The sequence below is a fragment of the Cryptotermes secundus genome, unplaced genomic scaffold (genome assembly GCF_002891405.2).
Source record: "Cryptotermes secundus unplaced genomic scaffold, Csec_1.0 scaffold690, whole genome shotgun sequence".
In the NCBI taxonomy this organism is placed as follows: domain Eukaryota; kingdom Metazoa; phylum Arthropoda; class Insecta; order Blattodea; family Kalotermitidae; genus Cryptotermes; species Cryptotermes secundus.
In genome coordinates, this window is record NW_019740662.1 from 357,569 (window position 1) to 382,228 (window position 24,660).

Here is a 24,660-nt window from a genome sequence, read left to right on the forward strand (position 1 = left end):
GGTGGAATGAAGATTGGCAAGCGACACCGAAGTACTCGGAGAAAACCTACCCCAGCACCACTTTGTCCACCACAGATCCCACTTGACCAAACCCGGGCCTCCTCGGTGGAAAGCCAGCGACTAACCTCATGAGCTATGACGCGGAGTACTTGGTATACTTGTTAAACTACCTTAGCTCCTTCTGGATACTTGCCCATGCTGGCGTAACATTCAGGCTTCAGCGATGCTATCTTCTGTTTCCAGTATTTCTTTAGTCCCGGTACTATGACGTCCGCCAACTTCGTGTACACTAACACTATCTCTTCTATGATGTTTCGCGCAGCACTACGGTCACCCGCGGCCAGGCGGCAGGCTTCACCGACGCCATCTCCGCCAAATGGGAGTTTGCGTGAATACACTACATAAAGTGAAATCCATAAAAACTGCTGTGTGCAACGCACGTTTCGTCCACATCACTAAATCCAATCAAGATCTGGTGTGCGGGTTAACGTGATCTCCCGGCCGACTACAACTCACTCCATAGACTCCCCCTTCTGTATCAATGAATAATGTACAAGGGGTGGGCCTTCTTGGCCCTTGCACCGCGACCACAGTGAACTATTGTGCCTCTTCCATATCAAAGTCAAAGTTACTTTACGACTGGCGGTTTACCGAAAATCAGATCGTCTTGGCGGCAAGCCCCTTGAGACCCCAGGCCACAGATTTTTTTCAACTGAACCCCTGCAGTAATAGTCCTTATGTGGCTTTCTTTCTGACGAGATGGGTTTGTCTCTTATCAACAGGCTTTGCTTCGTCCTCTGCCAGTCCACACTTTGCAAAGCGGATCATGCCTATCTTACATATCTTATGGCACAACGGCATCCTAGTCATTCTAACGGTCGTAAGCTTGACCACCGCCAAGTTCAAGCCTCATATATTTTCTTTGTCCAGCTTCATTGTGTCGTGTCCCGCGAACATATTCATTCTCATGATTTTGTATGGCTTCTGTCCTCTGCTTGTTGCCTGCACACTTTTGTTATATAATCGCGTACATATGGAAGCCTGAAAACTGTGCATATTGCGGACCTGCGTGCACCTTGGAAAATTTCCAATGGTACGCAGAACCATGTTTTGCAGGCGCTGCAATTTTAGCAGGTAAGTGTCTGCCGTTAATTCCCAGGCGTGACAAGCACAAGTCATTACTGATCTCATCAGTGCCTATCAGTTAGTTTAATATTTCCGATTAAGCGCTCACTTTTGAATAGGAAGTACATTCTAATAAATGCTCTGAAGGCCTTGGCTTAAATCATTCCCATTTGCAGTCTCCATGTCATCTTATCGAAGATAACACCAAGATATTTTACATGACTTCCGTTTCAGAGTTACTTTACTACTGGTGGTTTGCCGCCAATCAGCTCATGTTGGATAGAACCCCTTGAGTATCACGACCAGTAAAATTTTTCCCCAACTGAACACTTTGCGGGCATAATCCTTATGTAACATTCTCTCTGACGAGAGGGTTACAATTCATTACACCTGAAATAAACGAACAATGAACAATGAGTAAAAATTACCATGTCTTCAGAAGTCATTGCCTCGCCTCACTCCAGACCGCTCTGGACCACTCTGGACTGAGTTCTGTCCTCCAGAATCCAGAATTGTCCTGTTGAACAGAGACCCAACCACGGATCACTTTGTATACCAAATACCACGGATCGCTAAGGCGACCAGTTGTCGCAAAACTGTATCCTTCCGCGACGCACTGTTGGTCATGTTAATGTTGGATTTTATATTTCCCAATTGTCTTAGAAATAGGAAAGCATTATAATGAACTTGTTAATCATATCTCGTAATTAACATTATTGCGCAACTTTCGAATGTGAATTTTACACACAGTCTTGACGGTCTTGACGGTCCTGACATTATCACAAACTAATAGCGCATGCGCATGAAGCCGGTCCATGTTGTGGACGTTGGTAAGGCCAAGAGTGTGGTTGGTAGGATATTAAATTGTGAAATACTTGGCTGATTCCTGTATTTAAATGTTTTGCTGTGAATTGCAGGTGTACGACGGTCGAATTGGAGAAAGGGATGCGATTAAGAAATAACTAGGACGGATTATCTGGATTACAGTACAGTAAGTAGAGTCCACGTCAGTGTGGGGTCCAACCTACCTACCGTGACACGTCGGCTGGAAAACAGTATTGTTACATTTGTGCCTTTAACTGAAATCAAATGTGATGTCTGAAATATATTTTGTAATTTATAATTAAGTAACTTTGGAATAATATTTGTATAATGTCAGGGATTTTATACAGACATACAACACTGTCTTACCATTCCATAAGGAAGACCAAATTGTCAATTTCGTGAAACGAATTCGGGCGTTATTGTTGTACATGGTACAGTATGTGTGTTTGTTGTTATGTAGTGTTACTGTAACGACTTGGCGCGAATCAGGACATCCTTACAATGCAGCAAGCAGTGATGGAGGAGGAAGCCGCTTATGATCCCCCAACCCTTAAATACGACGACGCTTTTCCAGCGTTGCCTGAGTCAGTCACTTCAACCTCCCCAACCGTAAACCAACTTGGGCAATGGAATAATAAAATGAGAATTGGTTCCTCTGTTGTCACCCAGGTGAGCAGCTATCTTTTGTTCTGAGAAGATAGAATTGTGGTGATTTGGATATATGTCTGATGAAATGCAGAATACAAGGAAACTATATACAAATATATCAGGTTATATCTTTACTTACTGTGTATAACCTTCAAATGATAGAAACACTGACATGCTCAACTAATGATAAATGGCATGCTGATCGCATTGGCTGTGGTAGTTTGACTGCAGATACCCCAAGCCAATCAAAGTGGTTAATGGCATGCAACTAATTAATCACCTAATATGTTTGGGGTAAAATTTCACCTCCTGCAAGGGTGGTCAACTTAGCAAGTAACATATTACAATTGTAAAACATGTAGTTAAAATGTTCATAAAATGATGAAGTAATACAGGGAGCTTTTTAATGAACTTAACATTTGGAATGAAGGGAAGTTCTTACCTTTGTTCACCAATCACAGGAGATGTTGAAAATGGTGTCCCTCTACACATAGACATTCCTTGCACTGGCGGAAGAGGTTTTGATTTACTGTCTGAAGGTTCTCTGCAGGAATATTTGAAATACCCCAGTGACTGTTTTCTTTCAGTTCTGTTTAAGAGTTACTGCTGTAAACTGTCCTTCACACAACCCCAGAAGGAAAAATCACAAGTATCACTTCTCAGTTAGCACTCGACAGTTATATTTTATTTTTTGTCTATTAAGAGTCCCATTGTTCTAAGTTTATTCACAAAATTGAGTTGTTTGTCTGCTGGGAACTCTTTCATCACATAATTTACGTTGAAATCTTTGCTGACACTTTCCAGCAGAACCATATTTCACATAGGTGTCATAACAGAAATACATGTTGCTCTAAAGTACTGTGAACCATGTCGTGCCAAACTGCTGACTAACTGTTAACTGGTAACAAATGGCTCATGGTATTGATAACTACTGCATACTGCTGAGAAGTCATAAAGAAAACTCCCATGCATGAACTGCACTTCCCACCTTGTAACACAATACTGTGTAGAGATCTATCGGTTAATTATTTTCCTTCATTCCAAATGTTATCAGCCATCAAGCATGCTTGAGTCATCAACAAAATTCGTGTGCGCTTAATGGCCAGCGATTTCCTTGTAGCAGTGAAGTTTGAAGCTGTGAACATGTTAATAGTTTTAAAAATTTCCCTGTCCGTAATGATAGAGTGAACGGTCATAATTATTAAGTTGTTACCACTGTTGTTCAAAGTATAGTGCTTACTCTAAAGAACGTTGATGCTGACCTATTATTTCGGACAATATAAATACAATGTCAGCTTCGTGTATATTAGGGCAGTATTAGCATTGTATGAATATAGTACATACTCTGAAGAACACTGACATTGATGTACTAATAAGTCATTATTCTACCATTATGGGTACATATTATGTCACTGCTATTAAAAATATTTCAGCCAAACATGTATGGTGGTATTTGTTCAAGGAATCAGGTTGTGTGTCTCAAATAAGATATAAGGCATACAAGAATATACCGTCTACACAACAACACTCTGTATTTTAAAACAAAGAAGACACTACTATATCAACATTTGTTTTTATTACTTTTTATTATTTTATATATTTTTTTATTATTTTATTATTTATTTTTATGTTGTAATTTTAACTGTATCATTTAAGTACATTAAGTTAAATTTTGACCAAGACTTGTTTTATATATATTTATGTATCTGAATTAAGTCCAAAACAAAATAAGGATCCTTATTTAGTGAACTGAATGATAATTGGATGTAGTTCAGCAGCTTAAAGCCGAACATTGTATGCCTGATGATGGCCCAATATAAGGGTCAAAACATGTCGCATCCTTAAAAGCTTCAGTAAAATAAATGTTGATACAGTAGTGTCTTCTTTGTTTTAAAATACAGAATCAGGTCAGTTGTATGAGTTAATATATAACAGGTACAGTGGTAAATATAATATCAGGAAACTTAAAGAGGAGGTAACTTGAAAGCTGCTTTTCTGTATTTTTAGTACTCAGTGATTATGTAATTTAAGCATAGAATTTTTATTCAAGTCATACTATTTTGAACTGTTACCATTCATTGCTAGGTTATTTCTTGATAATATGGGATCAAATTCTGGTAGAATTTATTGTAGCAGGAAGGGAAATATTACGTTCTAAGATCCATAAACTAATTACTTCTATTTGGCATGATGAAAATTGCCTGATCAGTGGAAGGAGTCTATTATTGTACCAGTTCACAAGAAGGGTGATATCTCCTATCAAGTTTAGTACTAAATTTTATCCAGTGTTCTTCTCTCAAGGTTAAATCCATACATAGATGAAATTGTTTGGGATCATCAGTGTTCATTTCAATGTAACAGATCAGCTACAGATCAGATCTTTTGCATTAATCAGATATTGAAGAAAAACTGTACAGTGAGACAGTACATCAGCTATTTGTAGACTTCAAGAAAGCCTATGATTCAGTTAGGAGGGAAGTATTGTACAGTATTCTGATAAAGTTTGGGATACCAATGAAACTAGTTAAGCTGATTAAAATGTGTTTAAATGAAACATATGGTAAAGTCCATATAGGTAAACAGTTGTCTGATAAATTTCCTATTCAGAATGGTCTAAGACAAGGAGATGCTTTATCGCCACTCCTTTTCAGCTTTGCTTTAGAATATGCCATTAGGAGGGTCCAGGAGAAACAGGTGGGACTGAAATTAAACAGGACACATCAGCTGTTGGTTTATGCTGATGATGTGAATCTACTGGGTGATAATATAGATACCATAAAGGAAAACGGAAGTTTTGAAAATGTGACACAGTTCAGATATTTGGGAACCACGATAACAAATCAGAACCTGGTTCAGGAGGAAATTAAGAGGGGACTGAACTCGGGTAATGCTTGTACCATTCAGTCCAGAACCTTTTGTCTTCTCGTCTGCTGTCCAAAAACATAAAAATTAGGATATAACTATAATTTTGCCTGTGATTCTGTATGGGTGTGAAACTGGGTGTCTGACGTTGAAGGAGGAACATGGACTGAGGGTGTTTGAGAACAGTGTGTTGAGGAGAATATTTGGACCAAAGAGGGATGAAGTGACAAGAGGCTGGAGAAGACTGCATAATGAGGAGCTTCATAACTTATACTCTTCTCCAAGTATAATTAGAATGATAAGTCAAGGAGGATGAGGTGTGCAGAGCATCTAGCACATTTTATCTGGCTCACCAGCAGTGACTGTTTGGGGGGAGGGTGGTATCCCAGATGATTAATGGGAGTGTGACACGAGTTGGTCATGAGGTTGTGACCAGGGCACCTTACATGAGAAAGTCGCCCCTGCGGCTAGCTTATGAGCTCCCTCATTCTCACCCCTCCACATGGGTTGGTCAAACCGTTTTAAGAGTGTTGAGCTCTAAGGCTTGCGGCACCTTATCAGTACTCTAGAGAGACAACTCAAATAGCCGAAGCTACCCCCATAGGAGTGCTCTCCCACATTCATCCTGGGTACACCATAGTGAAACCCAAGAGTCATTATGCCGCTACTCTGGTCATATAGCTATGGCCCTTTATGGGAACTTAGCCACCAGCCCCAGAAGGGGGCTGTCGTTGCCTGGCTGGACCATGAGGAGGTGTCCCAACGCATGCCTGGTCCATGATGCGTCCCCACCAAGACACAGCCGTGGTTTAGCCAACCTCACCGAGGATGGTGTCATTACCACCTGTAACATGTGACATAAACACGTCACAGTCACCCCGGAATCAAACCCAGGCTGCCAAATGATAAAAGAAAGTTATTATGTACAGGAAAACTATGTACATAATTAAGCTACTTCTCTACATAGTCACTGCTGAATTGAGGCACTTGTCATATGAAGGAATAAGTTAATGTAAGCCTGTGCCAAAGAAGTCTGCAGCTTGTGAGCTCAGGCACATTTTGAAATCTTGTATCAACTCCCGATTACTCTTGAAGTGCTGTGGTCTCAACCAATTCTTCAGGTAGGGAAACAAGTGGTAATCTCTTGGAGTTAGAGGCTGGTCAAACAATTCCAAGGTGAGATGCTCCCGCAGTTCTCGAGTGCAAGCAGCTGTATGCGGACACACATTGTCATGGAGGAGCACTGCACTGGATGTCAGGATTCCATGCCTTTTGGTCTTAACTCTTTGACTGGCGCGAAGGGTATTTAAATCCCACCCCTGTCCTGGCAGGCCCTTTAAACCTTATGTCGCNTTTGATCCCGAAACTATTAGCAAATGAAAATATTGGGGGTACAATGTCTCCGTACGTTCATGAGATGGGCGTGTCAGGCACCGCACTCATGGTAGGTAAATGTTCATGATTACTGTCTTGTGGATCATTGTCTATCACTGTATTATTGTCACTATCAACTTCATCCAATTCAGGAATCATTATTTCATCGCCACTATCATCATCAGAACAAATCTCGTTCACAACATTTTCCAGCTGGTCTGTAGGAACACGAAGACACTTGCTGCAAGAAGCCATGGTGAAACTGAATGAATGTGAAATATTTTCTGACCTTTTCCTTCTCAGAGGGTTCTGACAGTAATATAGACCCCCACAAAGTTTACAAGGGTTCTTTACAAACATGCACAAAAACTATCATATATATGTCTTTGGTTGATGAGTGCCAAGGGAGCAAAGAAGGGAAGAGATTGTCAAAGCGTTAAAACACGCCAACGCCAGGGAACGGCTGGCATCGTCCGGGCGTTAAAACACGCCCGCGCCAGTCAAAGAGTTAATGGCCTTATTCAGTTTTTTTAGTGTTTCACAATACAAGGCATGGCTGATTTATTTGACACAGGCACACAAAAACTTATTCCTTGATACAGGTGCCTCAGTTCTGGCGGTGAATATGTTGAGATGTAACTTAAGTATGTATGTATTTTTTATATATAATAAAAATGTTTTCTCATTGCTTAATTTGTTAACAGCACTGTTAACAGCATTGTTAACAGCACACTGGAGGTTACTTTCCAAATAGCCCTCATATTTGCATCCTTGTCTACTACTTCAAAATTTCATGTCATTGCACTGTTATGTTTACAGGTTTTCAGAGTGCCTTTTGAGGAACGCAAGTTTGATCACAGTGATAAGTTTGGCGAAGGCGAATCTGTGCGTACTTGTTCAATGATCATGAAGGAGACTGGGGCACATATTGAAATAGCATCATCAAAAGACATGTCTTTGACATTCCTAGTGACTGGGAAACAGAATGCAGTATTGGATGCAAGACGCAAGATTCTGACACATTTTCAAACACAGGTAAAATGAAATCATAACAAAGCATGAAAATTCCTGTAAGATTTCATTTTCTTTTAGATTGTGCTCTTCTGGGTTGTGACACAGTGTAGTGTTGAAAGTGAATACTAGTGTTTCAGAGGAAGTTGCTGCACTCATGTTCAGGCTCACAGTAGAATGAGGATGTGACCAAGTTATATTGGCAGGGTGATGCAGCTCAACAGAAGAGCACACACAAGTGGTGGTCGCTCAGAATCATAGTTAATTATAAGGAGGTAGAGTCTGTCCAGGATTTTCATCTTAGTATCGACCACAGTTTTGAAAATAATTCACTTCATAATATTGTGACGTATTGCGCGGTGATGTGGCAGTGCTGCCTACTGTGATGTAACATGTGACACCGCTGTTTACACAGGCAACAGGGAACGGTATAAAAAGCCGGCTGAGCAGGATGTGAGAGAGTGTGTGATCAGGAATGACACAGTGCAGATTGTGAAATTGCCGAGTCAGTTGAAACTTAGCATCCGCCTAAGACAGTTAAAATGTAGCAGCCTCCGTAGTCAGTTGAATTGCAACAGTCGCCGAGTTCAGTTGTAGCGAGCGAATCGTGAACGTGAAGAATACCGATAGTGTGAGAAGTTATTGGGAGTTTGTAATACAGTGACACTGGTATGGCTCCTGTGTTATAAAGACGTGAAGACTTCTGAGGACAGAATGAATTGATTAGTGTGTAGGGTTTGTAAATTTTAGTTACGATCTGTAGGTTGGTAAATAAACCAATTAACAATCTGAACGGCGTCTTCAGTGGCAAAACACGCTACAATATATTGACTCATGAACTGTGGGACTGTGAGGAAGAGTGGGAGGAATGTTGCTCGCATGATTTTGTTAGCACTTTGAGGAATAAAATGAGGACTGTTTAAGATTTGAGGCTTTCACGGCAGTGACTATGAAGGAAGCAGTCTTCTGGGATTTGGTACCGTGTATATGTGGTGTTAACCGACGTTTTGGAGGAACGTATCGCCTCCATCTTCAGGGTAGAAGAAAAATATAAGAAATCCGCAAGCGAAGAGACCGTGAGAACCGGTAAAAGCAGACTGTGATACGTTCCTCCGAAACATCTGTTAACGCCCCATATATATGGTGCCAAATCCCAGAAGACTGCTTTCTTCAAAATGAGGACTGTTCAGAAAGTAATTTCCAGTGATATGTTAACAAAAGAAGTAGTAAGAAAAAAAATATGTACAAAAAATACATGCACACTTAAGCTACTTCCAAAAATAGTTACCATTAGAATCGAGGCGCTTGTCTTATGGGGGTACAAGTTTTTGTATGCCTGTATCAGAGTAGTCTACCACCTGTGAGTTCATCCACGTTTTGGCACCTTCAATTATCTCATTCTTGCAGACAGTGTTTAACTTTTTTGGCCTGTTGTGTGAATGTGTGTATCCACCGTTTTGATTGCTTTTTGGTTGCATTATTCAGAAATAAAATCCAAGTTTCATCACTTATTACTTATATGATGTGACTGAGAAATTATCGCCATTTTTGTGGTATCATTCTGTAAAAGCCAAAGCCAAAGACATTCTCTGCATTTTGTGACTACCCGTGAACATTTTCTTAACCCATGTAATACAAATCTTGTGACAGCCTAGCCTGACTGTAATCTCATAGAGATCAGTGCCAGAAATTTGTGGAAATTCACACAAAAGTTCTGAAATTGTGAAGTATCATCTTTCACAAATATTTTGGTTAAACAAAATCATCACTGCAGATGGCCCACCACTTGGCTTTTCACTGTGAACATTCCTTTGCGCATCTTTGATCATTCTACAGCATTGTCTTAAAGAGTTCCTTCATTCATTACAGTTTGGCCCTAAACTGTGCATAATTCATGATGAATTTCTGTAGCACTCATGTTTTCAGCATGAAGAAAGCAGCCTAATAGTGTAACTGTTCATCATAATTTGCCGGACCCTTTTGTATTAATTGAAATTTTATTAACTTAAGCTCACGTAATATACAAACAACGATCCAGCAGATAGCCACATATCTGCATTGAGAAGTGTAAATAGTTCAAGTTTTGCTATGTGAACAGGAAGTAACATGTGGTACATTTCCTGGAATTCTGGCAGTTTCAGCAGAGTTGGAAGGTCTTTAGGAATTTGAGAGCTGACAGTTTGGTACAGCCATAACTTAGAAGAGGGAGTGCCAGAGCCTCATCCCCCTTGACCATAATAGATCAAGCCACTGTCAGCTATAGCGTTAGGTCAGTAACTGTGAGAATCACATAGCAAAGCAACATGATTGGAAAGTCACTAATTTAGGGAACCTCCTAGTTTTCAAATCAGACCAACAGTTCATGTTGAAGGAGTGGATTTATCTACAATGTTATATGGTTCATGGACCTCAGGATTCAGAGAGAGATCATTCTACCTCAGAGCGTCTTTATAAAACTTTCAGCTGATTCAGACAGAAAAACTACGTCACTTCGCTAGAAGTAGTGCAAGTTCAGTCCACATAAGCATAAACTATTTAAGTTTCCTTTATTTTCAGTGTTAGCTAAAGTTAAATAAATAATTACTGAAAGTGCATAGTTGCTTTTAATGGTGTATGTATGGATCTTCCTGCCTTGCCCGAGCTAGGCCCGTACGAACCTAGATATGAATTCATCTCTACCATTATGGAGCAGAACCCAGCTACTCCCGACTTTCTCTTCTTGCAAGACACCTTAATCATACATGAAAAGAACCCTTGCCTACTACCACCAGCAATCGCCATTCTCCTCCCTTCCCACCTAACTTCACGACATCCATGCGACAGGGAAGGAGGGCAGTGTAACTTCATTGGAGACGTCCAAGAACAAGGTGCAGGTGAGCCGCAGCACAAGGAAAGGAAGGGATACAGGTAAAGGAACTTATAAGTGCCGTAAAGTTGGGAAAAAGAAAGTCACGAGTGACGACCAGGTCGTGGTGTGAGTTGCCAATGAAGAAAAGGAAAGTTATAAGTGTCAAGCAATGGTGGGCATCGAGGAAGGACAGTTACAATAGTGCAGATTTCATAGCTGGCAGAATTATCAATTGCAGCACACATCATAACTCACTCTGTAGAGACAAGAACAAATGCTAAGTGGCCATTTGTGTGGTGATGTACAAGTCAGTGAGTCATAGGACACTACCTAGCATGCATGAGCTCTCCCCCACTCCTACATTAGTTGTCTAAAATAAACGGAGGTTACTTTCCGAATAGCCCTCGTATTTGTCCGAATTTTTATAGGCCAGTATGTGCATCTCCATTCCCAAGGAGCACCATCGTTTCATCCTAGGGAAGAATGGGAACAAACTGAAGGACTTGGAAAAGACAACAGCAACCAAGATTTCTGTACCTAATATGGCTGACGGTTCAGATAAGATTACTATAACTGGAACAAAGGAAGGCATAGAGAAGGCAGTACATGAAATCAGAGTAACATCAGATGAACAGGTATTTATAAGAAAGTTGTTTGAAATCTCAGTTAATGCATTATAGTTGTGTTATCAGTAACTGAATAAGTAAGAAGGGGCTGAAATTATCTGTGTTTAATAAATGTTTATATTAATGTCAAAGTCACACGTTGTTGTACCAGCTGGCTTTAAGCCATTTGGACTTCTCACACTAGAGAACTGATACTGAAGTACTTGAAGGCCTTTGAAATTCTTGGGTGTGGGGGAGGAATTATTAATATGTCAATCCTCATACTTTTAACTCGTTAAACGCTTCTTGGATCTGTTATGGTTCTCTGTTGCAAAAGTGCATTGAGCTTTTAGAGCCTCATGTAAATTGTGGCACTGCTGATGCAGAAGAGGTCTCACACATCCTTTCAAGTTGGGCCACAAATTTGAGTTGCTAGTTCGGCTGCCAGTTGTGCAGCTACTTAAGAATTTCCCAACATTTATTGGGACCCAAAGGTTCATTACTGTGTTCATAAGAGCCCTTCACTGGTCCATGTGCTGAGCCAGATTAATCCAGTCCATACACCCCTTTCATTTTAATATTATCCACTGACCTATGCCATGGTCTTCCTAGTAGTCACTATCGTTCTGGCTTTCCAACCTAAATCCTATATATATATATATATATATCCCTCTTCTTCCCCCTTTCATGCTACATACCCATCCCATCTCTTCCTCATTGAATTGATCATTCTAATTATACTTGGTGAAGAGTACATACAAGTTATGAAATTCCTTATTATGCTGTTTTCTCCCACCTCCTGTCACTTCACTCTCTTTGGTCCAAATATTCTCTTCAGCACCCTGTTCTCAAACACCCTCAGTCCACTTTCTTCCCTTAATGTCAAATACCAGGTTTGACACCCATACAGAACCACAAAGAAAAGTGTAATTTTGTATATTCTAAATATTATGTTTTTAGACAGCAGCCAAGAAGGCAAAAAGGTTCTTGACTTAATGGTTAGCAGACATTACCCAAGTTCAGTCTTCTCTTAATTTCCTCCTGAATCAGGTTTTGATTTATCATCATCCCCAAATCTCTGAACTGTGGCACATTTTCAAAACATCTATTTCCTATCTTTATGTCATGATTTTGCCCTGTATTTTGGTGACAAGACAGCAGCATAACTTAGTTTCCAAAGCATTTACTTCTAGACCAACCTCCTTACTAGCATCAGTTAAAGTTTCTGCGTTTGTGGTATCTGTGTTATCTCCCAATGGATTTGCATCATCAGCATAGACCAGCAGATGATGTGTCCCATTAAATTTGAGTCCCAACTGTTTTTCATGGACCTTCCTAATGGCATATTATAAAGCAATGGTGGTTAAGCAGCTTCTTATTTTAGACCATTTTGGATAGGAAACTTGTCAGACAGATGTAAGATTTGAGGTTTTCATGGCGGTGACTATGAAGAATGCCATCTTCTGGGATGTGGCGCTGTGTAGATATGTGTTAACCGATGTTCCCGAGGAAAGTATCGCCTCCATCTTCAGGGTATAAGAAATCTGCGGGCGATCAACCAGCATGAGAAGGTGGCTGCAGACTGAGTGCCAGAAAAAACACCCAGCTATATAAGAACAGGAAGGGAAGGGAGAGGGGCCACATGGGAAGTCAATAGAGAGGAGAGGGGAAGGGTCTGTGGAGATGGGCCAGCAGGTAGCAGGCCAGAGCAGGTATGGGGGTGGAAGGCAAGGTTATTGGGAGAGCATTGACCTGACAATCTCAGGGCTAAGCTGCCAGCTGTCCATCGACCTGCTTAGCCTTGTGGATCTGGCATCATGCTCCCTCAAGAAGCCCCCGGAACATGACATGGATTTTACTACAGGTTTCATTTAAACACATTTTAATGAGCCCAACTAGTTTCATGGGTACCCCAGACTATGAGAATATTGTACAATACTTCTGTCCTAAGTGAACCATAGTCTATCTTGAAGTGTATGAGTAGCTGATATACTTTCTCCTTGTATCTCCATTTTCCTGCAGTATCTGATGAATGTAAACAATCTGATCCATAATCGATGTGTTACTTAGGAACCCACACTGATGATACCCAGTAATTTCATATACATATGAACTTAATATTAAGAGAAAGACACTGGATAAAATTTTGTAATAAGTCTAATAACTGTGATATGCCACAACAATTACTGCAGTCAGTCCTATCACTGTTCTTGTAAATTGGTACAATAATATACTCCTTCCAGCAATCAGGTAATTCTTTCTTATTCCAAATAGAATTAATGAGCTTATGGATCTCAGACCAATGTTTCTCCTGCTTGAGTTATTTCTACTGGAATTTGATCACCACTGAGCGATTTATACTTTTTCATCTTTGCAATAGCACTTTCAACCTCAGAAGGACCAGGATCAGTTACTGACAGCTCAGCTGTATGTATTTCTATCTGCTAAGTTAGTTCTAGTTTGGTAACTCCTGTAATTCATTTATTCCTCTATACAGATCTCTAATGTTTTTGTTTTTACTGTTCGTTGTAAGCTCATTAAGTTTTTTCTTTTAGATATTCCCTCTTTTTGTTCCTCAAATATCTGCTGGATTCACATCTTATATTGTTCAGATTATCCCCATTTATTTTGCTTGGTTTTGTAACCATGCTGTTTGGCTTGTTTCCTTTGATTTAATAATTTTGAGCATCTGTCATCAAACCATGGCTTGTGCTTTTTCAGTTCATAATAACCTAGACTCTTTTTGGATGAAATTTTGATGTTCCCTCTGATAATTTCCCAAGCTCTTCTAATATCCACCTCAGTGTGTTTAGTTTTCCAAAGCTGAGATGCCTTCTGCCTCCTTCAATTTCTTGAGACTGAACTTCTCCATATGAAATCTGTGTGTTGTCTGGTTATTTACTGCCAGTCTTTCCTTTACTTTTGCAATGACTAGATACTGGTATCACAGTCTGCTCCCCTGAACAACTGGACATCAAGCACACTTAAGTGCTGTGTCCTTTGAAAATATGCTGAATTTGATTATGAGTCTTCCATCTAGAGGTGTCAAAATAAATTTGTGAATGTTATGATGTGAGAACAATCTAAACACATTACATATAAAATTTACCCAGGTTACAGCAAACACTGGAAATGCTCACTGTTTTTATAGTCAAAAGAATGTTAAAACCTAGCCCGAATTTCATCCAGTTTCTCTATGATTTATAGCCCAGAAAGTTGTTGAACAGTTACGTTGAAGTGAACTTACGCATTATGTGCTGGCTGACTCTTATGTTCAGACCAAGCAGGCATGTGAACATGAGTCTGCCAAAAATGTACCATCCACTTATTTGTATGCCTTCAGTCAAAGCAGGCGTATGAGCGCATCTCTGTGCCAAAGATGTACCATCCATTTATCTGTGGAGCACATAATGAGAAGGTGACAGCCCTCATGAATGAGACGGGGGTAAGAATCAACATCCCTCCTCTTTCAGTGCAGAAAGATGAAATCATTATTACAGGAGAAAAGGAAGGAGTGATGACAGCCAAAGAGCGGATTCTCAGCATCTATCAAGAAATGGTGAGTTTTCTTTGGGAACCATGGAAGTAGAATATCAGATACTGAGTCATATAGTATAACTGTTTTCCCTTTGGTTGAAACTTACACCATGTGTTGGTTGCCACTCGTGACTGTCTTTTGCCCGACTTGACGTCACTTATAACTGCCTTCACCTGTATCCCTTCCTTTCCCTGTGCTGCGGCTCACCTGCACTGTGTTCCTGGAAGCGGCCCATATGGCATGCTCGGCCAACCCAATTAGCCAACCCAGTTTGGACTTTTCTCCCATTTGGATCCCCATTATCAGCAATGAAGTCACCAATTCACATAGAAGAGCTGTATGATGTGATATATGCTTTTATTTATTTCTATTAAGTTCTAAATTAGATAGACGTGATTTACTCCATTGTTGACCCTGGTTTAACACTATTAGTTTTTGTTACTAGTTCTTCTTTCTATTCCATGCCGTGGGGTCATGGACCTGGTTATGAGTTTAGTTTCGTGGCATAAATTTCTACAGATCTATCTATCCTGGTTCCACGCTTGTAAGTGTTTGCTACAATTTGTCATGAATATTTTTTCTTATTAGCTCTCATGGACTTAGCCTGGTCTCAGGTGTTTATAATCTTCATGTTTTGTGACATTGGTTTGTCCAGTGATTGAGGCTAGCTCTTTCTAAGGGACCCAACTGAATAGGTGTTTTCCNCTTCACCTGAGGATGGAAACAGATCCAGTTTCTGAAATGTCAATGTCGTGTTTTTATTTGTTATCTTAAAAACCAGGATGATGGATAAAGTCCAAAATCCCAACATATCAGTAAGATCAGGGGGATGAGGCTCAGGCACTCCTTCTTCTAAGTTATAGCTGTTCCAAACTGTCAGGTCTCAAATTCCCAGAGACCTTCCAACTCTGCTGAAATTGCCAGAATTCCAGGAAATGTACCAGATGTTACTTCTTGTCCACATAGCAAAACTTGAACTATTTACACTTCTCAATGTAGAAATGTGGCTATCTGCTGGATCATTGTTTATAGATTACATGGTCTTAAGTTAATACAATTTTAATTAATATGAAAGTGTCTGGCAAATTATGATGAACAGTTACAATAGATTTCCTGTTGATACAAATGTAGCTTAGTCTTATAACTTATGTAACAGTATCTTCTATTATTATAGGAGAAGAAATGCACGATTGTGTCAGTAGAAGTTCCAAAGTCACAACACAAGCATGTGATTGGTCACCGTGGCAACACCATTGCAGAAATCTTGCAAACTACCGGAGTCAGTGTAGAGATGCCTCCTAATGACTCTAGTAAAGGCACTATCACCCTTAGAGGTCCTCATGACAAGCTTGGTCTTGGTGAGTATTTATTCATGTCGGCTGAAATAAATTCTTCATATTCATTTTTATTGCATTGAGAGTAAAGACTGAGGAACAGTTGACTGAAATGCTTCATCAGATATAATTGTGCATTAAATACTTTCCAGACATTTCACAACCAGAGAAACTGTTCTTTGCCGTGTCTTGTGAAAATCGTGTTAATGATAATTGATGTGCTGGTCAAAGTTAGGGATTTAGATAAAGGATTAAGATAAAAATTGTTATATTAGGTCAAGTTAGAGATTGTATCTATGATGTGATATTTGCATAATACTACAAATCATTGCATGAAATATGCTAGTGAAATAAAAGTTTAAATTATACTTAAAACTGTAGAGGTCTCTTGGTAAGGCACCAGAATTGTGTGCCAGAAATCTAAGATTTGTGTACAGGCCATATCCAGTGTAGATATTTCTACATGTATTTATCTTCCCTTCTGATGAGTGGAATGGAATACCAGGTCAGTGTCAAGGATCAGAACCCATATTAATGTGGAAGTCACCTCTGCCAGCCATAATTCACATCATTGCCTAAAAATAAGTTGTAGCTGAGTGTGTGTCATAGAAGTCTCCACTGCATAAACCAGGAAAGTCAGTAGGACCAAACTGGGATGTACTAATCTTGTCATATGTGGAATTTTATTACTATGAATATGAAGATATATTCATTTGTGAATTTAGCCCTGAACATGGTGTATGAGAAGGCACATAGTGTTATCACAGCTACTGTGGATGCTCCAAATTGGATTCACAAGTACATCATTGGGCGTAAGGGTGCCAACATACGTCGCTTCACACAAGACCTAACAAAGGTATTTTAATATTAAAATCATTCGTATATAGGGTCATTCCATGTGAAATCATCCAGAAAGGTCGCTCACCATTTTTAAAAAAAATTATATTTTGTACACTTATTTATACATATTTTCATACTACAAAAAAATTTTTAAAAAAATTCTAATCCGCTCAGTTCTCTCGGTACAGGCGTTTTTATAATGCGAAAAAACGCGTTTTCGGCTGAAATGGAGGTTTGCGTTATCTTCCATATCTCGATAACTATTGAAGCTACAGACTCCAATAAAAACGCTATTTGTTCCTCATGATATGGACTACAAATCATATTATTACAAGTTTTTACTCAGCTCACTTTCTGTAGGTGTAATTAAACTTGAAACTTACCTATCGATTTTGGGAAAAACGCTATTTTTGACCTTCAAAAACCAATGGGAGGGGGAAAGTATCAGATCTGTGNTATTCATTTGTGAATTTAGCCCTGAACATGGTGTATGAGAAGGCACATAGTGTTATCACAGCTACTGTGGATGCTCCAAATTGGATTCACAAGTACATCATTGGGCGTAAGGGTGCCAACATACGTCGCTTCACACAAGACCTAACAAAGGTATTTTAATATTAAAATCATTCGTATATAGTAAATACCAAATTTTATAATGTGCTATAATTCAGTCATGCTGCAGTGCAACCTCAGTGTAGTGAAAATTTATAAAATCCTTAAATATACTAGTTCTAACAAGTACTTTAATATCTGATAATGGTTGAATTACGTGTCTGTATTCTGGCCCCAACTTATAATTTTATATGGTATAAAAGAGTATGAATGTTTAAAAGAAACAGTTTGGTGGTATTGAAGTATTTATTCTGTTCGAAATATTCATTTAAAAAAATTGTAAAAATATGCTGAAAGCATTACCATGTCTGTCATTCTCTCTGCATATAACTGAAGATCTACTGTATGGACATTCATGAAGTTTGATTTTCTAGAGATTTACTGACATTTATCAAAACATTTCCAATTTGGTCAAAATCAGACAGTAGTAAGAGATCCTTGCAAGTATTTTGCTTCTATCTTGAGTATAACTTTCTAAATATTTATTAACACTTTCCAGTTTTGGTGAAAATCAGATGGTAATGAAAGATCCTTGTACGTATTTTGTTTCCATCTCGAGTATAACTTTGTGAATATTTTTCTGAGTGAAAATGTTTTGAATGGATTTTACAGAGAAAAATTGTGCACTTTTTGTGACTGGTACAAGTAAATAGAAGTGAGGGAACTTGTTAGAATTGTTACACTATTCATATATTTCCTACCTTGTTCTCAGTACATGTCGCAGTCAATAAGTTCGTGGACTGACTGCAAAGTATCATTGCAGTGCACTACAGTTGAGGCACAATATGTTGCCCTGTCAGTTCCCCTCTCATCACAGCAAAAGGCAGTGGTGTGCAAACAGTGTAAGCAGAACTACGGCCTCTATTGTGAACTGCAGTTACATATGAGTGGCGTAAATTGAAAATGTGGCAGTTTGAAGAATGGGCAAGTTCTGCCAAAAACTATAGTGAAATTTTTAACATGATGAAGCAAGTATATGGCGAAGAAGCTTTGGGCTGCAGTGCCGTGTTTAAGTGGGACCAACGTTTTGCGCAGGGGAGAGACAGTTTGGAGGATGATGAGTGTAGTGGTTGGCCAAAAGCAGTCAGAACTGAATGCAAGGTTCAAGAAGTTACAACGTTAGTACATGCCAGCCGCTCTCAATCGATAGATGATATCGCAGCAGCAGTAGGGACAAGCTCTGGTACGTGCCACAAAATTCTCACTGATGACCTGAACATGTAATGTGTTACCGAGCACTGTGTTCCACGCATCCTGACGCAAGACCAACATGATGATCACGTGACCATTTGTGGTGATCTGATCAGTAGTGCTGACGAAGATGAGACGTTTCTCAACCGGATCATTACAGGAGATGAAACATGTTGTTTTCTTTATGATCCGCAACTGAAGTGACAATAAGCCACCTGCAAATCTCCATCATCGCCAAGAAAGAAGAAACCGTGACAGGACAGGTGAAAAGGCAAGGTGATGCTTGAACTGTTTTTCGCCGTGTCAGGAATTGTTCACATGGAATTTATCCAACATGTAGCGACTGTAATCAAGGACAGGTACAAGGAGATCCTTATCCGTTTACGCGATTCAATTCATCATAAGCATCCTGATCTTTAGGAAGAATTGGCTGTTGCTACATGACAACACCCCTGCACATCGCTCTGTTCTTGTCCAAGAGGAACTGGCAAAGCAACAGGTCACCATTTACCACACCCTCCGTACTCACCTGATCTCGCACCGTGCGATTTCTTTCTCTTTCACCGCTTGAAAGCAAAGCTACGTGGTCGTAGATTTCAGTCATCCGAGGAGGTTGTCAATGCCACAAGAGACGCCATACGGGAATTTCCTGCCAATATGTTTCAGCAGTATTTTTGGCGGCTATATCAACGTTGGCAGACTTGCATAGTGGCCAATGGCGACTATTTTGTGGGCCGATTTGGATCTGTGTAAGTGTACATAGGTGAGTCGAATGAAAACTGTAAAACAGATAAAAATTCGAAATATTGTGCCATTGTCCTATAAGTTGGCATACATGTTACTAATGCTATAAAGAGTACCTTATAGGTGGCAGTATTATGCAGACAAATAGAACACCATCACAGTGCCGGTTTGAAGATGGCTGCTCCACTACGTACATGTATGAAAGAACAATGTTCTGTAATTCGTTTTTTGATCTGTGAAGGTGTGAATCTGATTGAAGTTCATTGATGGATGAAGGTTCAGTATGATGATGCATGCTTGTCACAGCAGCAAATGTATGAGTGAAGTAGGAAATTCAGAAATGGTGTGACATCTGTGGCAGACTCTCCTCGCCCAGGTCAGGCGCACAGAGTTGTGACCCCTGAGTTTATTGCAGCAGTTGAAGCCCTAGTGATGGAGAATTGCTAAGTGTCGGTGGATGAAATAGCTGAAATTCTTAACAGGAGTCATATCAGCACACCATGTCATTCATGATGTGCTCCAGTTTCACAAAGTGTCTGCAAAGTGTGTGCCATGGCAGCTGACTCCAGAATTGAAACAATGATGTGTTGATGCCTGTGAAGAACTTCTGCGGTGCCTTGAAGCAGAAGGTGATGGCTTCCTTTCGAGAATCATTACTGGCGATGAAATTTGGGTGCACCACCATCAACCGGAAACAGAGAACAAGCAAGGAATGGCATCATTCCACATCACCAAAAATCAAGAAGTTCCAGACGCAGCCATCTGCAGGGAAGATTATACTGACTCTCTTTTGGGACAAATGAGGCGTACTCTTGGAGCACTACATGCCTAGGGGAAACACTATCACCAGTGCCTCATATTCAGATCTCTTTGAAGAATCATATTCGACCTACAGTCAGATCAAAGTGACGTGGACTTTTGACTAGAGGTGTCCTTTTGCAACATGACAATGCTTGTCCCTATACTGCCTGTGCAGCAGTTGCAAAATCCAAGACTTGCACTTTGAGCGTCTTCCACATTGGCCATACTCACCAGACCTAGCCCCAAGTGATTACCACATATTTGGGCCACTCAGAGAGGCGTGGGAGGAAAGAAGTTCCATTCTGATGAAGAGGTACAGCAGGCCGTGCATGAATGGAGACTAGAAAAATGATATAGTTTTGTACCGCTTTCATTCAGTAAATTACATTTTAAAAAAAATTTATGTTTTTCATTTGACTCACCCTTGTATGTAAATACCTTGTAATATGATGCGATAAAACCACAGTCCACGAACTTGATGACTGTACCACGTATAATGGTATGGAAAGAAGCTCTTTTATGATACTGGAGGTCACAAAGCATATGCTTCTGTACTGTCGGTAACTGCCTACAGGCAGACGATAATTAATCTGCTTGTATGAGTATGAGTTCTTCAGTACTTCACTATCAGTAAGTAATGCCTTACAAAATTTCAGGCTGATGATGTGCTGTTAAATGGCTGTGGAGTCAATATTGTAAGAAATGTTATAGTTTCCTTCTAATTGTGATATTTCTAGGTGCACGTTGAATTCACTGACAAGGAGGACAGAATTAAGATTGAAGGACCGCCAGAGGAAGTAGAGAGAGCTCAGGCTTCTTTAGAAGATATGGCAAGAGACCTGATATCGAAGTTAACATTTGTGGAGATGACAGTTGATCCAAAGTACTACAAACACATCATTGGAAAAAATGGTGCTAATGTTAATCGGATGAAAGATGAACTTGGAGTGGTAATTAACATCGCAGAAAATGATAGTAGCAACCTAATTCGTATCGAAGGCATCAAAGCTGGCGTGGAAAAGGCAAAGCAGGTATGAGGGAGTTACTAACTAGGTCATAAATGCAGTAAAATATGTGATATTCAAACCTGGAAAGAAATCATTTATTTCTTGACATATCCTCACCAACATTGATACTTTTGTCCCATTACTTTACCAGTGTGTTGAAACCCACAGCATAGAAATCTTTTGACTGTTGTCTCAGCTACTTCTGGCCCTGCATTTCAGCCTCTTATTAGTGAAACGTTTGCCACCCAGTTATGAAGCGCTTTACATGACAGACACTTCCCACTATAAATAGGGAACATTTCTTTATGAATATTCTTTGCATTGAGTCCTTTTCCCACAGAGTCTTTGTTAGTACACTCCTCAAGCACAGTTGCCATTTTGACTACTGAAACCAGCCTCTGAACATGAACATGTGTCTGCTACCTACAGTGTCATGAAGCTGGGGTGCTTCTACATAATGATACACATAGAGAACTTGCTTATGTCCATTCCAGTTTGTGCCATACCTCAAGTGGCTAGTCATTGCTTCCCACCGTGGCGGCCTGGGTTTGATCCTGGGTCTGGTCAGGTGGGATTTGTGGTGGACAAAGTGGCGCTGGGGCAGGTTTTCTCCAATCTTCATTCCACCAGTTCCACAATCACCCTCACCTATCATCTGGGGCTGGTACAATAGGCCAGAAGTGGCTGCAGTACAAGGGACTTAGTCCCTCCCCACTGGCAATAAAAAGAAAATATGTCCATTCCAGCTGTTTTACTTCCATTTGTGACCTGTTTACTGACTCTCCCTTGTATTATGGTCTGTTCATCTGTTTTGTTGTATATGATGTTCTGTATATATTGTCACTGTATTGTTCACTGTTTCAATCAGATATTTGAAGTCCTGAATATAAATTTTGCTATGGGGATGTTTCTGTTTCACAGTGAAGTGGTGAATCATGTTGCAGTACTATAAGATCAGTAGATAGCTCAGTTGGTATAGTGACTGAGCTGTAGGCTGGATGACCGATGAATCAGATTTGATTCCTAGCAGGGACAAGAGATTCTTTTCTGTATGACACCCAGATTTACTCTGGGGCCCACTTCTCCTGTACAGTGAGTACTGGGGCTTGTTTCTCCAGAGGTAAAGTGTTGGAAGGGATCATGAACTGATCATTCTTCTCCATCTAGTTTTGAGGTAAAAAAAGTGGTGCTATACCTCCACTGCAGTATACAATTTTGTGGCATGGTGCTTAATTAATTAAGCCCAGGGACATTATCTATAAGGTCAACAAAAGCACCAACCCTTCCCATTTGAATTCATACTGCTTATATGTATACGTACCCCATTTTGTGTTAAATGCTACAGCTGTTCATGTTTAATAATTCTTCTGAGATAGCTAAATATTTAATAGGAAGTGCAAAAAAAAATCCAATCAGAATTCTTGCTTGTTGCAGGAACTCGAAGATATGGTTCATAAATTGGAAAATGAAAAGGAGAGGGATATCATCATAGATCATCGCTTCTACAGAACTATCATTGGTAGTAAAGGAGACAATATCCGTGAAATTCGGGAAATGTTCAATCAAGTCCAGATAACATTTCCTGGCCCAGGTAAGTTATTTAGTTATTTCACACTTTTATGTAGTCCTATGCATGTATAAGTAATGCATTGGTGAGACCAGAGCTGTGAAAACAAATTTGCATTACCATAGCAACAAATTATAGAGCGTTAACTGGTTGCATTAACATAAGTTATGAGGGCCACGCCATAGCTCAAGCGGTTAGTCACTGGCTTCCCACCGTGGCAGCCCGGGTTCGATCCCAGGTCTGGTCAAGTGGGATTTATGGTGGACAAAGTGGCGCTGGGGCATGTTTTCTCCCAGTACTTCAGTTTCCCCTGCCAATCTTCATTCCACCAATTGCCCCACAATCACCCTCACCTATCATCTGGGGCTGGTACAATAAGGCAGAAGTGGCCACAGTACAAGGAACTTAGTCACACCTCACTAGCAATAAAAAAACCATAAGTTATGTGGTAGGTCATGAAAAAATGAGCACTTGTTAAAGTACATATATCATGCTAATTCTCTGAATGCTGATAGTATTCTAATGTGGATATATGAAATGTACAGGTAGTTCACTGTGTAAAGAAGACACTTTGCAATTGACTGTGTTATTCATGGAAGATGGTGTGAAATATTGGCCTTGGTGGTGTATCATTTGATAATATGTAGGATTGTAAAGGAACACAGGAGACAGCAGAGGGCATTAGTAGTACAAAAGCTTGTATAGCATGTGATGGGCCTTCCTGTTGAAAATTTGGTGGGTGTTAGCACCCATTACCTCAATGATTGTTGAGCCTAGTGTTGATGACATGATACATAGTTCTACATTTAATCATTTTTGGATTACATTTTCTGGTAAACATGTAATTATTCCTGCTGATCAGATGGAAGTTATGTTTGAACATAATCCACACTCTGTTTTAACTGGACTGGTTTGGTAACACTAAAAATAAATCTTGAAGGTATTTTGTTTGTATATGGAATTTATGTGTTCCCTAATAGTAACAATTTTATTTAAAGAAAAATTGTATATAAATATGTTACAGGTCTACATTTTACTTCACTCTAACCTGGTATGCATCTTATATGTTAGTGAGTTTTTTTTTTAAGGTATCCCTTTTTGTTCAGTTTTCCTAGTCATTACTGTAAGTTCGTGACTGACAATAAATCTGATAGAGTTAGTATGTGACATTTAAGTTGAAAGTTTTTTGAAACCATCTAATGACATTTTTTAAAAAATGCGGAACCTCAGCATGCCAGTTTCATGCAATTCAGTGATGCGGATGGTGTTTCTGGGTGATGGCACTATGTGGTGTGTGGCTGCATTGGGTCTTCAGTATCACTGAAAATGTATGTTTTTGTAACTCTTTTATTACTGTGCCCACAGCCAGTGTGTTGCATTCAAATAGGTGACCAGAGAGTATCAGGCTAGAAAACCATTGATCGTTTTACATTGTATTATTATTATTTATATCCTTCTCCAGGAAAACCAACCTACTTATCTACGATTATAAACTTTTTCAAACGTCAGTAGCCCGGACCGATTCTGTAAAAGACCTGGGAGTGTTTATTGATGCTAAGCTATATTTCCATGACCAGGTCAATTACATTTTCTCTCAATGTGCGAAACTATTGGGTCTAGTTCGTAACATTACCTACAATTTCTCTTCGCTAGACTGTATGTTCAGTTTGTACACTACGTTAGTTAGGTCTAAACTTGAATATGCGTCCGTAGTCTGGAATTCGATTA

At 39.7% G+C, this 24,660-nt stretch overlaps 1 protein-coding gene across 3 annotated transcripts in view; it reads left to right on the plus strand.

The window, feature by feature from the left end:
• Nucleotides 1-1,917: 1,917 nt before the first annotated feature.
• Nucleotides 1,918-24,660, plus strand: part of LOC111872534 (vigilin) — a 55,138-nt gene continuing 32,395 nt past the window's right edge. For 2 of the 3 annotated variants that reach the window (XM_023866551.2, XM_023866552.2), the window contains exons 1-10: nucleotides 1,918-1,955; nucleotides 2,043-2,116; nucleotides 2,411-2,619; nucleotides 7,654-7,869; nucleotides 11,122-11,328; nucleotides 14,642-14,857; nucleotides 16,011-16,194; nucleotides 16,896-17,026; nucleotides 21,096-21,389; nucleotides 22,800-22,956. In XM_023866551.2, coding sequence (XP_023722319.1) covers nucleotides 2,452-2,619; nucleotides 7,654-7,869; nucleotides 11,122-11,328; nucleotides 14,642-14,857; nucleotides 16,011-16,194; nucleotides 16,896-17,026; nucleotides 21,096-21,389; nucleotides 22,800-22,956 — 1,573 coding nt within the window. In that variant the 5' untranslated portion in view covers nucleotides 1,918-1,955; nucleotides 2,043-2,116; nucleotides 2,411-2,451. Of the gene's footprint in view, nucleotides 1,956-2,042; nucleotides 2,117-2,410; nucleotides 2,620-7,653; nucleotides 7,870-11,121; nucleotides 11,329-14,641; nucleotides 14,858-15,617; nucleotides 15,652-16,010; nucleotides 16,195-16,895; nucleotides 17,027-21,095; nucleotides 21,390-22,799; nucleotides 22,957-24,660 lie in introns of those variants that run through there. The other variant, XM_023866553.2, reaches the window with a different exon arrangement.